Source organism: Corvus hawaiiensis, chromosome 4 (assembly GCF_020740725.1).
Source record: "Corvus hawaiiensis isolate bCorHaw1 chromosome 4, bCorHaw1.pri.cur, whole genome shotgun sequence".
NCBI lineage: Eukaryota > Metazoa > Chordata > Aves > Passeriformes > Corvidae > Corvus > Corvus hawaiiensis.
In genome coordinates this window covers 37,807,187-37,825,003 of record NC_063216.1, presented here as the reverse complement: position 1 = coordinate 37,825,003, position 17,817 = coordinate 37,807,187, and the positions used below count along the sequence as shown (strand labels likewise).

Genomic DNA, 17,817 nt, shown 5'->3' with positions numbered 1-17,817 from the left:
ATTTCCAGTGAGGCTGTGTTCAGGACAACACAATGTGTAACTGCACCCAGTATGTTCAGACACCTGACTGCTGCCCTTTGCATGAATAGGGGCTACCTGTTAAATTTGGTTCAATATCCATGACTCTTGTCCTACCTGGAACAATCTGGATGGAGTCAGATGTAGGTTTAAAAAAATTAGGACTTTGTTTTTTAAAATCATTATCTTGTATAGATTATAAGTGGGGATTTTAAAAAATGTATTTATTGTAATTTCAATTTAATTTTGAAACACATGACTAGAATAATTTAATTGCACTATATAAAGCAGGTATTGCAATTAAGCATGTGGGACAAGGACTCCAATTTACTGGGAACAGAGGTTCATGTTTAAGCCATACTCTTGAAGGGAAAATGGGAAACCTAGATCCAGAGGAAAGTACAGCGAAAATGACTCAGAAGACTGTACCATTTTAATGCCACATTTGTATTTATGAACACAAGATGAGGTCTGTCATACTTACAGTAATTTTGAATGGCTTTGCTATAATTGATATTGCCAGTTTTTTAAGGAGATGTTCATTCTTTTTCAGTCACTTGATGATGAGTTTCACCAATTAGTTGTGTCTTGTAACATGAATCCATTCTAGGTATTTTTAAGCAGAGTGGATTTAATTTTTATTTTCAACTTATGTTAACTTTTAGGGAGTGAAAAACAGCATCATTGTTTAAGTGAGCCACTTTTTTTACAAATATTCTATATTTTACAAGTCTTTCTCTTTCCTTTTTAAAACTAATGTGACGTGGATGTATTGCATTGCTCTATTACCTTAAGCTCAGATGCACCAGAGAAATGCTTTCATTCTCTAAGAGATTCTTGGGGCCCAAACTACTTTTAAAATTATTGCCTGGCTCTTTCAGTTCTCCCCATGTGTTGTGTTAACATTGGTAGGCAGCTAAGGACCACACAGCCCTCACTCCTTCCCCACTGAAGTGGGATGGGGGATCAAGAAAGGAACATTAAAACCAAAAAAATATGGGTGTCTAATCATTAATTTAAAAAGTAATAAATGAAGGATAAATGGAAGAAAAGAGAAAGAAAACAAAACAGATGATGCAAAGGCAATCTTCCACTTCCCTCAGGAAGACCAATGTCCAACCAATTAATCTTTTCCCTTTTTTTTTGCTGACCACAATGCTATATGGCATGGAATATCTCTTTGGTTAGTTTGGGTTATCTATCTCCCTTTTCCCTCTCTAATTATTTTGCACCCCCAACCTAATCAGAGTCATGGTAGAGTGAGAAGCAGAGGTGGCCTTGGTGCTGTGCAGACATTGTTCATCAATAGCTACGACATAAGGGTGTCATCGGTATTGTTTTGATCACAAATATAAACTGTAGCACTGATTGAGCTGCTATGACTAAAGTTAACTCTATCCCAGTCCATTACTGTTGGATATGACTGATGCTCCCCAAAAGTTCTGTACTACATACAGCGTCAAAAGCATTTTTGTACACAGCCTTCATCACAATAAAAATTTATTTGAGAAAAGACATGAAACCCTCCGTTCTGTTCTTTGCCTGAAGTGAGTGCAGGATTAGTTTGCAGTCTCCTTTGTCACTGCTAGGAAGCTGATTTTATTTGTTTTAGTTTTAAGCAAAATTTTAGTTTTCCCCTGCTTAAGGTCACAAAATTAGTAAACATACCTAGCAGTCCACCAGTTTTATCAAAAATAAAACCCTACAAACACCAGCACAGTGCCCCAAATTCTGGGTGGGACAGACTAAGGCATGTAAAAGGGACCTTTCAGAAATTTGGCTTCAGAGATGAGACTGGAAAGGATCAGTGGTGTTTCATGAGTAATGTGAGTGTGCTGAGTGAGAAGAGTGACTGCAGAGCTTCTCCTGACCCAACCTACATCATGCTGATCTTGACATGTTCAGGAGTTCATAGTCTATCTGTGGACCCTTGCTGCTCCCAAATGGAGCTCCACCTCTTTCTCCTCTCTTCTCTGCTTCACATGCTGGCAGAAAATGAAGTCTGAAGAGGCAGAAAATGTGCCTAAAGGGGTCAGGTCCCTGGGCTGAAAATCACGAGTAAGAAGATTTTATTATCTCCTATGTCCTTAAAATAGAGAGAGAGGTATGAGCATACTCTTTTACATTTCTTTGTGGGAAAGCATGTGATTCTGGAGTCTGTTGCTGTCTCATACTAAAGAAATCAAGCTGCTCCTTTATATGACTATTTGCCTGCATTCATGAAACTATACACTAAGCCAACAGTTGGCCTCCTGCATATCTGTCTCAATTTTTTGACCTTTATTGATACATGTATAAAAGAAAAAAGAATATTTTTTCAAGTCCACATGCCCAGAATGGTACAAAATGATGGGAAATTAGATTGTTTTAATCAATAGAGAAGGAATAAGTGCCCCTGAGCAGAAGACAGAGATTTTCTGGCAATTTCACAAAATAACTGATGGCCAGTAGGTGGCACCCTTATTCCAGAGATAGAACGGGGGGGGTGGGGGAGGGGGGGGGAGAAATAAAACCAAATAGCTGATATGTAGCTCAATATTGTGAATATTTTCCTCCCCTGTTAGCCAATTCAGACTCCAGTACCCACTCTAAAGATTACTGGGCAAGTTGAATGAGAGTTTAGGCAAGGCTGTGAACTGTGAAAAAGTCAGATTCTGTTATCAAAAGTCTTGTATTGCTGGAATTAGACACCGTAGCTTTCCATGTAGGATGCTTTTACCACCTCGTAATCAAGCTTTTATGTATTTAAGAACTTGATGTCACAGTAAGTACATAAACCTCTGACCCGTAGGTTGTACCACTAATGAATATAATTAACTCAATAATGATAAAAGATGCTTTAAACTTAATGCTTAATTTGTGAGAACACTGCAATTTTTTTTTTTTTTTTTTTTTTTTTTTTTTTTTTTTTTTTTTGGTAAACAAGCTTGTTTACTAGTTTAGGCAATTCTTAGACTATGGAAAGATATTATGAACAAAATTGACCTAAACAACACAGGAAATATTTCTTTACTTAAAGGGCTGTCAAGCTGGGACAAGTTGCCCAGGGAAGTAGTAAAGTCACCACCTGTGCAGATATTTAAGATGTGTAGGTGCAGAACATGCTTGAGTGGTGTACTTGGTAGTGATGGGTTAATGGTTGGACTGGATGGTCTTAGGGGCCTTTTTCAACCTGAATGCTTCTATGTTTCTAATATTAATTGGTCAATGTACTGTTCCTTGAAGATATACACTTTGAAATGATTACAAAATGTCAGTGCCTGGGAAATAAAAGCCAGTCACAAGATGTTACAGTAGAATGGAAATCCTTTCAAACTGGTCCTGAAGTTTTTGTACTGTTAATTGAAATTAGTATAACAAGCTGGTTGCAAGAATCGCTCTTTTTTGTTAAGGTATACACACAACGATCTTCAGTTTAAAATATCAGTCTGAATTCTCTTTGGGGTGGAGGCGTCGGAGGAAGCTGAACTAACAGACAAAACCATAGGATACATGCCATTCAATCAGTGCACTTAACACTGAAAGTCTTGTCTGAGCCTGTCATCCTCTTCCCATTACATCCTCTTGCAAGAGGAGTACCCTGAGGAGTACCACCTCACTTTTTGGCACTTAGCATGCAATGAATGGCCCTCTGGAGAGCCCCTATCTCTGTCCTGACTATAGATGCACCTACACTGGTTATCTGAAACCAGATACCTTTGTCTTTGATTTTTATTTTGAGTAATATTTGGCCACCAGCTGTCACTTAGGAAGTTTATTACCTAAGATCCCTTACCCTATTGATTAACTCTGGATTTCAGATGTCTCCAATACAAAATAATATCTAATAATGCCTAAAATGGTACTGAACATCTGAACATCAATACTCCTGAAGGCAAAAATTGCAAACAATTACAACCTTTCCTATCTCTTATTCCCAGTTATATAACTAAAATCAAGTTAAATTAACTTGAAAATTATGAAATGTTACCTTATTTTTCTTTTCTTTTTTTCCACTACTTTAATTTTTTTAACTTTTAATTTAAACTAAGAAGCATTGCATATATTAGATATTGTGAGTACAAAAATCTCTGAAATTTTTACACTAATCTGAAACAGATATATTAAAAATCTTAATTAAAGAAGGAACAATTTAAGTTATGTATCCAGCCCTGTATGAAATGGAAGGGATTGATGTAAATTTATCCTTTCCAGCCTTGGAATTCCTCTCTCATACTATAAAAAAAAATTTCAATATTATTTCAAAAGCTGAAAGCTTCTTTTCGTCTTCCAAACAAAAAATGTGTTTTTACAGAACCATGCAACTCCAAATGACCTTTTCAATCTTAAAGAAAGTGATTGTGGAAATTACATTAGAAAATTATACAAGACAATTCAATTAGACTTCTGTTTTCTATCCCTAGGTTTAAAACTATGCCAAAAAACCACTCTTTTTTTATTCCCACAACATTCCTTCCACAGTGCCCTGAATTTGCATGCTCTTGCTATGAAACTTGTTTACTGGCAATGAAGTCTGCCTCCACAGTTGTCTTCTGATTGCACTCTTGGATGTCTTGGGTGAAGTAGGAACTTTCACACAGTAGTGGGAACTGTGGGATGTGCTGAAGGGAGAAATCTAAACACAGAAAACAAGATAACTCTGAGGTCCTGCAGTAGTAACAGTGCTTATTCCCTGCAACCTCATGCATTCTACTGACAATTATTAATGACATACCATGCACATTTATTAACATTGTGCTGTCATAATGTATTAAGAATGAATTTTGGAAAAGAATTTATAGACATACCAGCTCTAATTTGAAGAGATTTTTAATGCAACTGGAAGATTATTCCTAGGTTTTCTGGTTTTAGCTTTTTTATAATTTCTTTATTATCCATTAAGCTCCCGGTTTATACTCAGTTGTCTTTACAAGTCTGCTAGCAACAGCATTCACCTATTTGTGTATGAAGACTTAAACACATATCTGTTATTCAAATAAGTCTTATTTATGGATTTTAAGCTGAAGTTAAATCAGTATGACTTCAGAGTGTTGAAAATCTTTATATATATAACCATACTTAGCAAAAATGTAATGGGAGTTATGAATTAAAGATAATTTATTTACAGGGATTGATTTTCAAATTAGATAAGGTAATAGGAAATGATTATTTTGAGAGGGCTTTTCCTATGGCCATGAGGCTATATTTATGCAAAATTATAAGAGGCCAAAGAATTAAAATCAGAACAACATATCTGCAGTTGAACAATGAGAACACATGGAGATCTGGGCCCAGCTTGTGGCTCTGAAATAGTTTTATTTTATGGTCTTGGTAACTCTTAGTATTTCTCTGCTTTATTTCATCTTCTTGGATTAATTAATCTTTCTTTCTCTTCATTTATTGTTTCTAAGTCTTCAGATCTGAGACATTAAGAAGATTATTATATGTGCTAATACAGACACTAAGGTTTAGAAATATCTCTGGGTCTGCACACAACTGCTTAGTCATTAACTACACAGTGTCTTCTTTTCATCTAACTGAATCATGTTAGCTCCAGTCCCTCAGCTATGTCAGTAAAAATGCAAATATGGCCAAATGGTGACTGAATTAACACCACAGTTTTTATTTCTTGCTTGATTATAATCCATATTATATTTCTTTATTTGATTCACTATCTGATTCACTGGGTACTTGTACCATCATAGTTCATGCAGTGGGTGGAAACACAGGACAGAAATGGAGCAACAACACTAAAACCCTATTTTCAGTCCAGGGGAAATAACAGTGAATAAATTTTAATTAAATTCTGTGTAACTCTAAACACAATTTTTAAAAAAGCTTCAATACCAACAGTACTTTGTTTTCACGGCAATTGTCTCAAAGTGCCATCACTAAGACTAGTTTAATGATTAAAAATAATTTCTGAATTAGAATGTGATCAAACCTGTTAAAATGAAGGCATTCACTCCTTTTGATTTCAGTGGTCTTTGGATTGTTTGGAATATTTTTAATTATGGCATATTTTGGGAGCACTAGAAACACCTGAGTCATCCTTTGTTTTGTTATCAACTGTCTCCTTCTTGCATCTGATTCCTTTTCAGTAACTACATAATTGCTATCTTCAGCCTCAAGGAATAGTTTCAGCTAAAGCAATTTCCCTGCTTTTTCTGATTAGATGGTATCCAGTGTGCCACCCTGCATGCTCACTGCCACAGCATGGCAGGGCATTCAAAAGTGAAGTGTAACAGTGCTCTAGAAATTTAGCCCCACTTCTTTCTGTATCCTTTCTTTTGTAGTAGTAAAAAAAAAAAAACCAAACCAAAAACAAACTAAATGGATCAGATGAACGGTTTCTTACAAATAGTACCCATTCTATTTTAAAATGAAACAATAATGATTAAAAAAATCCAAAAAGAAACACTTAGGATGTCCTCATCTGAATTCCAGTACAGCTGAAAAAGGAAAACAAACAAACAAACAAACAAAACCACAAAATAACACCTTGGGTTCATAACAGAAGATGATTGCTTAGACACTAGAGAAAACTAAAAAAAGCAGCTGAAGGAAAAAAAAACCGTGCATTAGCATTTCGGAATGCATATTAGCTCTGTTCTGAGGTGCCATATGGGATAAAATATCTGTTATCCAACAAAAGGATTAAAAATTAACAGTTCTCCTGAAGACTATAAACATTTTTCCTAACTTTTTCTTTGTGTCTCCCACATTTTTGTCTGAAAACTGCAGTGAACTGAAGCAAAGAGTAAGAGCAGAAATAATTCCTGGTTTTTAAATTTTATGTCATTAGAGACTGAAACCTGAAAACTGGGTCTACTAATCCAAGTGCAGTGAAGACTCTTAAGCTACCGAATGCAGTATTTTAGAACAGTGGCACAGACACAAGAAGCTCCCATAAGAGTTCTAGTACATGTACACCCCGTTTATCCTTTGGAATAAAGACTATTTTGGAAGAAAGGTGCTTTTCTATAGCTCATACTGAGATAGGGAAAGAGGAAAGAATCTATCTCTTCCAAGTTCCTGAGATTCAAAAGTTCAAATTCTTGGGATATCTGCTGTAACATTCCCTTTTGTGAGAGAGAAGGAACCTTAAGCTGCTGACTTCTTACTCCAAGTTAAAATAAAGATCCTTTTACCTTTAAAAAACTTTTGAGGCTCTCTTAATAATCTTGGTCTATTTAATTACTGTAATAAATTGAAGAAGATAAAATAAAAAAGGAAAAAAACCCAACCAAACTTTTGATTTTTCATTAGTATCGAAAGTGCTTGTTCACAGCAGTGTAATTCAGATAAGCATCTGGCCCACAAACTATGCTGGCACAGACAAAGGTTTGTTTCTTTTTTTAAAGACTAGGAATTTTTCCAAGATGTCCTGACTACTGGGAGCAGAACGTCTGACCAAAGTATGCTCACCAGATGGTAGATGTTTCCATGTGGGTAAATATTTAAAAAGTTTTAAAGCTATGCAAACTGTGAAGTAAGGGTGGGAAAGGTTTGCTGTTGTTTTTCAATTTTAGCTGCCTCTGCAACTCATAAATGCAAGAAGAAAAAAAAAACCCAAACCACAAAACAAAGCTAATTTGAGTGGGAAAAAAGATAAATGTCTTGTATCTTTTACTGGATATAACATCTCTTTCATGACTAATTTCAGAAACTTTAGAGTTGAAATCTTTCGGTTTATTTTTTTTTCTTTTATTTCCTTAACATCTTTATTGCTTTGCTATTCAAAAAAAACTTTTCTGCTCTGAAATGTGTTAGCTCCACTAAAAATGTCAAGCAAAATAGTTTTTACGGGGAAGGAAATGTGGAAAAAAAACCCGAAAAAAGTCAGTTTTAAGGGCCAGCTGAAGTTTTCATACAACCAACTCCTTGCCACCATTCTTGCCTGCTGGGCAGGAGCAGAGGGCAGCGTGGGGCAATGCCTCTGGCATGCAGGGTCCTCATCCTCTCAGAATAGTTAAAATACTGATGGATGCACATTTAGCAAAGACACTGCATTGAGCAATGGATTTGCTGATCACTTTTCTTCTGGCTGCACTGCTGGGTTTGTAACTTTAAGCAAAGTGAGGAGAGGGGAATACCACAAAAGCTGGCTGGTGGTAAGGTTTAAACCACTCCAGCTGTCGGCTGGCTGGGTGCGAGTCGCAGACCTATGGTGCTATAATGCATGCCCAAGCAGTCCTCTAGGTGATGTAGAATGCCAATTTTGGCTCCAGTACCCAATCTCAGCAGGAGCAGACACCTCTCTAACTTAAACATCTGCAAATATGTTTGCTGGGTTAGTAATTTTTCCCAGATTTAAAACCACATAGACAGCTAGAGGGTACATTGACACTGCACGGTGTAGCTCAACCAGAAAGCAAGCTGGCTTACATGACAAAAGATTTATAGCTGGAGTAGTGAAGAAGTGCAAAATTAGTAGAAAATTTCCAACTAAGTGTGGTGAGCTTCAGATCACGTATCCACAGAGGCACATGAAACAGAAGAAATGTCACAGTCAAAAGGCAGGGCAGTAGAAGAAAATGTTCTTTAGCTTTCCTTGTATTGAACTTTAAATAGCTAAGACAGCTTCTAAGTCTCTCTCATGATCCCCTCTCTACCTGAAACCTATTGCCTTTCTGTTTGTGTTTTCACTGTGTGAGCATGTGCCTGCAGTAAGCAAGTGAAAAATCTGGATATGAAGAAAGTGATGACAGACATAGGTGATGCAGAAATGCAACCAGTTTTTCTCCCCTTTCACTATTCAGGAAAGCTATGTCTGTGAAGGCAAATAAATAAAAACAAATATTAGCCAAAATTATCAAAACAATGAGAAACATTAACCAGAATTTTACAATACTTTTTCTTTAGGACAGGCAGCAAGATACATGTTCAATCTTTAATAAGCATAAAAAAGTAAATGTTGACTAACTAAATGCATACAAACCTGGTGGGGATCTGACCATGAAGCAGAGCTGAAGAAATATGATTTCTTACTGCTGGCAGAAGAAATGGAAGTGTGGGAAATGGAATTTTTCCAATAATATGGTCTTAGATGGGCATTTTTTTAATCACAGAGTCCTGAAACAAAGATATTCTATGTTTCTTTAGAACAGATAAATGCCTAAATATACCTTTATGACTTACATACCTTTTATCAAATATGATATTATGAAAACCATTGATTTGAGTTTCATACCAGATTACACATATGACTCCTATTGCCTTGTTCTATAACCTTTATGCTAAAGCTATTGAAAAGAAAAAATATATTTCTTCAGTTTAAAACAAAAAAAAATGAGCTTTCAAATAGAACAAATCAAGAAAAAATGTTACCAATAGTTTGCGGACAAGGTAAGTACAATATTTATAATCAATATTCAAGAAAAGTAACATCTGTTCACAAAACAACTCAGCAAGTCATATAACTCAAGAGATTATATTTTATGGAATTGGCTTAGTATCAGAAGAAAGAGTGATTAACTGCACAAAAGTTAATGTCCAAATTATTTCTGGCACACTGGTTTCTCTCCTTAGCCAGAAAGTTTAACTTCTTTGGTACAAAAGACAGCTGTGAATGTGGGGGCCCGAAACATTTTTATTAATGCACTTATGTACTACCTGATTTTTTCTTTGTTTGTTTTTGTGTGAGGAACAGTTAACACAAATATGCTTGAGTAAACATATTTTCTACTTTGCATGAACATATTGCATATCACACTTCGAATGTTTAAAAAAATAAATATGGACCTTTGAAAAAATTTGTTGTCTGTGTTGTGTCATTTATGCCCTAAAAGTTAAGAATTTCTGCATAATTAAAACTATCCCTTCCCAAAAGAAAACTATGAGTGCGCAGATGGGAGTGAGTTGACATATTGGAAAGAAGAAGCCCCTCATGTTGATTTTAATGTACAATTTTGAGGCAGAGAAGAGAGGAAGCATAGGGAAGAAATTGCATCTTTGAAAGTTAGCAGAAAACCACTAGAGAGAAGACCTGTTTGGGATATTTTTTCCCCCTTCCTTGAACGTTGCTTTTCAACTTTCTGGAAGAGAGAAACCTGGCTCATTTTGCAAATGCGAAACCAGGCTGCTGCCAGGAATCATTTGCAGGACTGATTAACAAGACCTGTTTGCTTTAGGAGATTTTCATGGAGGTAAAATGGTATGCATATAATTTTGACACAATCAGATAGTGCACTGTTAGAGTTATATGGCAAAAAAAAAAGGAAAATAAATAGTCCTTCTCTTTTAAAAGGGTGTCTCATTAGAGCATGCTTATTGTCTTCTCAGCAGATGTGGCATTTAAATGTAGTGAGCTATGGCCAAATGCAGGAAGTAATTCTGAGAAATAAATGCCAGTAACCATCCCAGTTTCCTGAATGGAGGTAAAAGTGGTTTGGCAATATTCACCCAAGAAGATGTTCATTTATGCAGTATTGAAATTAAAGAGAAAAGAAGGGACCGGGTGTGTGTGCTGGTGAAAGTGTAACATGAAAATAGAATAGACTCTAAAGTTGAAAATGAACTGAAAAATCCCAGGTGGCATCAGCACACAGCAAGGGACTTTAAGTAGCAGCAAAGGCTGGTGTAAAGGTTTAACTTACACCTTTAGATCTCTGCTCTTAGTGGTGCCAGGTATACTGAAGAAAAAAAAGCCAGAATATTTTAAACTGTTGCTCCAGACTGAAGTCTGGCAAAAGTAAACCCAACATTAATGGGTAAATAGCAAGAAAGAAGGAAGGCAGCTATTTAACTGCCTGAACAGAGGAAATGAACATTAGCTTTTGATGTTCAGCTTCACTTGTTAAATGTGAAACTCTTACATAAGCCCAGAAAAGGCCTGGCAAAGGGTTTAATTAGCAATATAATACTACTTAAAGTACTTTCAAGTTCTACATGGAATTTTAAGAGTCTTTTTACAACTATAAGAGCAAAGTGGAATTTTATTTGAGAACTAGTAGTAGGTAGCATGACAGTTGGAAAATATCTAGAAATGTGGCTGAAAAATAGTCTAATATCTGCCCAGTTGCCAATTCAATTTCATGCCAATTTAACAACAAACTACTATTATGGAAATGTTATTGAAATTAATCTTTCTCTGTACTTAATTTCATTGTTAAACCAACATGTAATAAATAATTCTTTGGATCGAGGTGGAGATTCATATTCATTTTTTTAAAGCTCAACAAATTATTCTCATTGCAAGATAGTATTTGTGAGGAAGATAGTGAACATCCCTTCTGGGAAAAATTGTATTGCTGATAGGAAATTATCTGTAAAGGTTACTGTGTATCATGTGATTTTATCAAGATTTATATGTATTATATGTAATCATACAAAAATAAATCTCCTGTATCTCTAATTATTTAGGAGATGAATGCGCAGGACAAACCTATTGCATGGCCTCCCATCATCATCAGTAGAAGAAATCAGATCTTAGACAAGGGTTGTACAAGTGGGATGACTTTGGACATGCTCCTCTTTCTCTTCTTTTACAGCAAAAGCAGCAACAGAGCCTTGGTTTACATGACTGATTGTTCTGCAGAAGGGCATGAATACCTAGGTGACAAAGAATGTATTTGCTGTGGCAAAACTAGTAAAAGAGGCAAGGTATGGGAAAATGCCATCTGAAAATACCAAAATACACCTATATGGATAACATCTTCATTTCAGTCTTTCAGGATGTCTAAAACTAAAATAAAAAGAAAAGACAAATATTTCTATATGCATATATATATATTATTATTTTGCAAAATCACCCTTTCAGTTTTCTCTGATATATAGGTCAATACAGCTTTGATTAAAGAGAGTAGAAAATTCATAATTTTTGTCTCCAAGGACTAAGGATTGAAAAACAAAGATTAAGCCCCTTGTTTTGCTTTATCTGAAAAGCTGATGGAGTGGTGGAGATGCTCGAATTAATTTGTCTTTGTATATAGCATATGACATAAAAATCATTGAATTTGTTTTCATTATAATACATCTGTATTTTCCACTTGTTTTTATAAAACATTACACTTTACCATTTGAAGATGTGATGCTGCTAGAGATCATGACACATGATCTACATTACTACTCATAATTTAATACTTACTTAAATGTAGCCTAACAGATCTGCAAATTTAACCAGAGAGCAGTAAGAACTATCATTTCCATCAGGTTCTCTGAAATGCTTCACAATGAAAGCTGATGTCATCTGCAGTTTTTAAGACAGTTAACTATGGGGTTTGTTACTTCAATAAGTTTCCAGAATGAAATCTTCTCTAAGGTGTCACAGTTTGCTCTTTATTTAACTTTTAATAATTCAACAATGAACAAGTTCCCAAAGTCCTTTTATAAAAGCGAAAACATTAGTGTCTAACACAAGGGAATACTGAGCAGAGAGTAAAACAGAGCACCATGTTAGAAGATTGATCTAAAAGTATGTTTGTATAGAACCTTAGTGAATTACCCTTATCATAGAAGTTATCTTAAATACTCTAAAACTGGTTTTCCTGAAAATTGTCATGTCCTGGGTTTGTTTATTCTTCAGTAAGGGCTCCTTTCTTTTAATTTGCAGTGAATAGTATTTTACTTCCCAAGAATTCCCTATTTTATACAGTGAGGAATCCTAAAGAATGATAATGGGAACAGTATATGTAGGTAAGTTCAGAAGAGATCCATCACTGTCCAGACCACAGAGCAATATTTCCAGTATTTGTGGAAACTACTGGTGTCTCAGTCTCACTTCAGTGCCTGGTAATGTTATGATGTGATGATTATTCAGGTGAAAAACACCTGAAAGACAACTCAGTCATATGGTCACCAGCTGTATAAATGTCTGATTAAATATTTTCCTTGCGGAAGACAATCACTTTTCCTAGCACATGAAAAAGCCATGTCTTCAATTATATCTTTTTGAAATATGCCTGAAAACCAGTTACCACTGATTTTATGGCTTCTTTTTTTAATTTTTTTCTTCCAAAATCTAGTAACCTTTTTCATGTGAATGAGGTGGATAAAATATGCATTCAATGAAGGAGAAGATGGATGCCCTACAGTGAGTGCTCAAAACATTAGATTTCACAACTGAATTCTAGACTCTCCTGGAATAAGTATATTGTTAACAATTTTTTCCAAGTCAGCTCAAATTCAACAGTAAGAATGGTGCATGCCTCTCATTCTTAGCACTTACCAGTATCCACAGCCAAGGAAAGCTCTCTCTGAGAGCATTTGTGGGTTTGATCTCCTAAGACTAGTAACAACCAGATGAGAGATCTTGCTGCTAAGCCATTATGCTAAAGATGAGACTCATTACTAATGTTATTTTGAAAAGGAAAGCAGTTTTGTTCAGCTTGTAATTCAAAAATACCATTTAAATTACTTTGGCTTTTGTTGAGACCATTTAATTTGTACTAACCATTCACATTATCTATGGTTTTGATTACAAGAGTATTTGAAATCTTGAGACTGAGTGCATTTTCAATTCTAATTTAGAAGATTGCTTCAGACATACTGCATTTCTGAATAAAAGTAACCTAGTGATATTTGTTTTGGCCTTAAGAGTTAAGGATCAAGGAAAGTTAATGAATTAAAAATTAACAGTCAAATGATCAAGTGAATTCAGAGGAGAGCCACAAAGATGATCAGAGGGCTGGAGCACCTCTGCTGTGAGCAAAGGCTCAGAGAGTTGGGGTTGTTCAGCTGCAGAAGAGAAGGCTCTGTAGAGACTTTATAACACATTATAGTACTAAAGGGAGCCTACAAGAGAGATGGAGAGGGACTTTTTTACCAGGACATGTAGTGGCAGGACAAGGGGGAATGGCTTGAAGCTGAAGGAGAGTAGGTTTAGAATAGTTCTTGGGAAGAAATTCTTTACTGCGATGACAAAGAGGCACTAGAACAAGTTGCCCGAAGGAGTTGTGGATGCTCCATCCCTGGAGGTGTTCAGTACTGGTCTGGATGGGGTTCTGTGCAACCTGGTCTAGTGGAAGACATCCCTCTCCATAGCAGGGGGTTGGAACTAGATGATCTGTTGGGTCTTTTTAAACCCAAACCATTCTGATTTTATAAAAGGAAAAATAGAAGAATGACAGCTTATTAAAAAAAAAGGGATTGATAAATAACTAATTACCAACTAATTATTTTTGAAACATAGAATATCAATATTAAAAAGCAAGTCCTTCATAAGTATTTATAATAATTTAAGATTAGCATGTATTGGATTTTTTTTTTTAAAAAGGGTTTTATTTTCCTTTTCAAGTCAAACATGTATGGCACTTTTAATCTATTTTATTGAAGATACATATATAAAAAGCAGAGATTTAGGTGTATATTAAGGAAAAAGAAACAAAGACTTTCTTTGAGAAAAAGATGTTTTTCTGAATTATGTAGAAGCATATATTTGACAATGTACCTCACCTCTGTATTGGGTGATTTGCCAAACCTGGATCTGATTTTATCCAGATTTATGAACCAGGAAAATCAATTGCATTGATGTTTTTTGTAGATTTTAAACATAATTTATCCTTCTGAAATATACTTGTTAGGTTTGTATGTATTCATCCAGTAGCTAGTTCACTCTTTGTCAGCGCAAGCATTCTTGAAATTTAATTCTTGCCTTCCAGGTTTAACCAAATCCCCTAGATGCAATCAGATGATAACCATAATATTCATGAGATTGACAGTACAATGTTCATCTCTGTCACACTTGCTACTCATGTATTTCTTAGTGTGTCTACTCAGACAATCTAGGGAATTTCTTAGAGGAAAAACCTCCACAGATTCTGTTAATATAAATGTATACATATAGTACTAATCATATGCTATACAGCCTCCCTGTGTGATGCACTAGAAGCCCAGAGCTAACAATGAAGTCATACGGACTGGGGGAACTTTTCTGCTTATTGTCTAACGTCAGGAAAAATATGTTTATAGTAAATAATCAGAGGCAGTGGGAAGATGTCTACAAGACTATCACAATCAGAATTAGAAAACTTAAAAAATCCCAAAACCAAAACACTCCAAAAATCCCCAATTCAGAAACATATTAATTTCTCATTGAATGAGGATTCTTCACTTTGTGTGTCTTCTATTAACTATGGATCACCCAGGACAGAATGGAGATTACATTCAGACCGAATTGATTAACCCGGTACACTTTGCATTTGTATCATACATGAACTGGACATGTAGATATGGAAGGCATGACAATCCTTAGAAACCATGCTGTAGTATTCATCTATGTGCAAATCTCTCAGGGGGAGTTCTCCATATCATGAAGGAACAGAAAATGTTGAAGCTGAGATCTGTTTAGAGGCCTGTCTAAGAGAGCAGTGCTGCCCTTGAAGTACCTGGGTTTGATAGTGACTTTGGTACTCAAGCAGAAGGCTTGCTTAGTGTGAGTTGAAAAAGTAAGGAGAGTAAATTGGTCCCTTAAGTAATATAGAATCCAAGCAGTGCTCGTTTCAGCAAAAAGACCCAGGAAAAAGAACAAAGGATATTTGTTGAGACAAAATAACAGATGCAATTATCTATTTTTTACATAATTGTCATGTCAGATTTATAATTTTATACATTCCCTTTTGACAAGAAGTTGCAGTGACTAGCCACATTATTTTCTTACAGTGCTCAGAAGTAAACTGCCAGTTTCAGGACAGATTTCCTTGTCACAATTGCCTGGAAAAGAAACACATTACCAACTACAGTACAAACACATACTACCATAAGATTTTAAATTTTTATGTGCATAAAGTGCAATCCAATTTCTTTTCACAACATACTGGTCATAGATTTAAAGTTTTTGGCAATTATAAGATGGGGGTTTTTTTGTTCTGTATTGTCCACAGGATCTCTCTTACAGAGAAATAATAATAAAAAAGGGTTTAAAGATCTCAAGAGAGGTTTGAGAATTTTTTGTATTCTATAAAATTCAAAATTTTCAACAAATAAATGTTTGCATATTGCCTGACCAAACTGGTAAAAAATAAATTGCTTTACTTGTTATTTCCCCACATTTTCTGTGTCTCTAGTGAAGAGCTGGAAATGTCTGTATTTCTGGGGAATGGCACCAGTTGTGACCCAGCTGGTTGTATGCACTCTTTACCTTCCCATGTGTCCTTGCTTTATGGATTTGGTGTTTGAGAAGTCCAGACACTAATGCTCCTAATGATCAGCCATTCTTTTTGACTTTTAGTAACAAGTATTCTCATGCAGTTAATATCAAACAGAACTTTGTGCTCTACATCTGTTATTTCAAAATTCCCATTTTTGAACTCCCCTAGTCTCAAGTAAGTAGTACATTGTCTCCCTTTTTTACTGCCTACAATCTTTTCACCTACTTCCAGGGCCCCATGATGTAAAATGTCATTTTGCCGATCTTCAGTTCCAGTGACAACTTTAATTTTACTGATTTTAATGGGCTTTTCAAATACAATCCCATAGAAGTCTCCAGTAGAAGGAGCTTTGCCCCAGAAGTACTCATCAATGCTGCTGTAAGCCTTGCTTGCCTCATAGTTTTCAAATACATTCATATTGGTGTGCAAGTTTGCAGGTGGGTTGTCAGGAATATCAAATGATTCCTCTTCAAAATCATCATCCTTTAACTTGTTTTCAGCTCCTTTGTAAGATGAGTAGTACCCCATGTGCTGGAACAGAGATGGCTTAAAACGTATCACTTCCTTTTGAGCTAACAGCCCACGAAAGTGGATGAGCAGCCAATCACAAGGCATTTCTTGGTAAAACATCAACAGAAAATGGGCCAGGCGTGGTAGGTCATGAGAATGGTAAAGCTTTCCAATGTACCCCAGCTTGGAAAATTCCAAAGTCACCCAGTAGGATCCTTCTCGTGAGGTAACTACTTTCTTAACAGCAGTCAAAAAATTCTTTGAGCAGCGAACGTCGTCTTCTAGCATCACATAATAGTCAGAAAGATTAGCACAAAAGTTTAGAAGGAAAGCATAATCTACATTTTGTTTTGATCGAAACTTCACACGGTCCTCTGGGTCATTGTAATTCCTCTTAAGGCCATCCAGTACAGGATAGTAATCCTCAGGGACGTGAATAACGATTAATCTGCCCGCAATTATATGATGTGCAAACTTCTGTGAAATATCCTGGACCATCCCTTCACACCAGGCTGAGTCAAAATCTGCCAGCTGTACTACCACTGCAATTTCTTTGAGTTCCTCATAGCTTGACTGCTCAAATATGGACTTGATGGTCTCAAGTAAGTAATTTCCCTTTTTCCGTTTTACAGAGGATAGTCCAATTGTAAGATACCCTGTACGAAAGACAAATCAAACAAAAACTGAGTATCTGATATTGGAAAATATTTCATCACAAAGATATTCTCCAGAGCTGTGTTTATATTAAATAAACCTCGTAAATGGTGAAGACTGAGAAATTTGGTATGTGAACTAATTAAGTTGCATGCAATAAAGGACCTTTATTGCCTTTTCATTAAGAAGTATGATATTGCAAGCAAATAGACATATGGAGACTATTGTGTTAAACATTTGCTTGTTTACTGCCAGTAGTAGCACATTGTGGACAAATGCCAAAGCGATGTGTACATATACGCTTAGTAGACGGAACCACATATACAATGATAAGGCTGTAAATCTGCTAAAAGAAGGGGGATTATGGGGGGATTATGAGGGGCTTATTCACACCATATATTGAAAGCAAGGAACTACTAAATGAAGCACTTTTATCTTTTTAAGCCCTCTAAATGTCTAGTTACATCTATGCATAACTTCACAGTTTTATGAATTTTGCATGGATAATTTTTTTCTCAGTGTGTTCATTTTCAGGTGAATTTGTCTAGTTTTTCCTTACTAGCAGTTT

The 17,817-nt window shown here is 35.7% G+C and overlaps 1 protein-coding gene across 16 annotated transcripts in view; it reads right to left on the bottom strand.

The window, feature by feature from the left end:
* Positions 1 to 14,203: 14,203 nt before the first annotated feature.
* Positions 14,204 to 17,817, bottom strand: part of MGAT4C (MGAT4 family member C) — a 337,651-nt gene continuing 334,037 nt past the window's right edge. For all 16 annotated transcript variants that reach the window (XM_048301684.1, XM_048301691.1, XM_048301682.1 and 13 more), the window contains one exon: positions 14,204 to 17,251. In XM_048301684.1, coding sequence (XP_048157641.1) covers positions 16,095 to 17,251 — 1,157 coding nt within the window. In that variant the 3' untranslated portion in view covers positions 14,204 to 16,094. The remainder of the gene's footprint in view (positions 17,252 to 17,817) is intronic.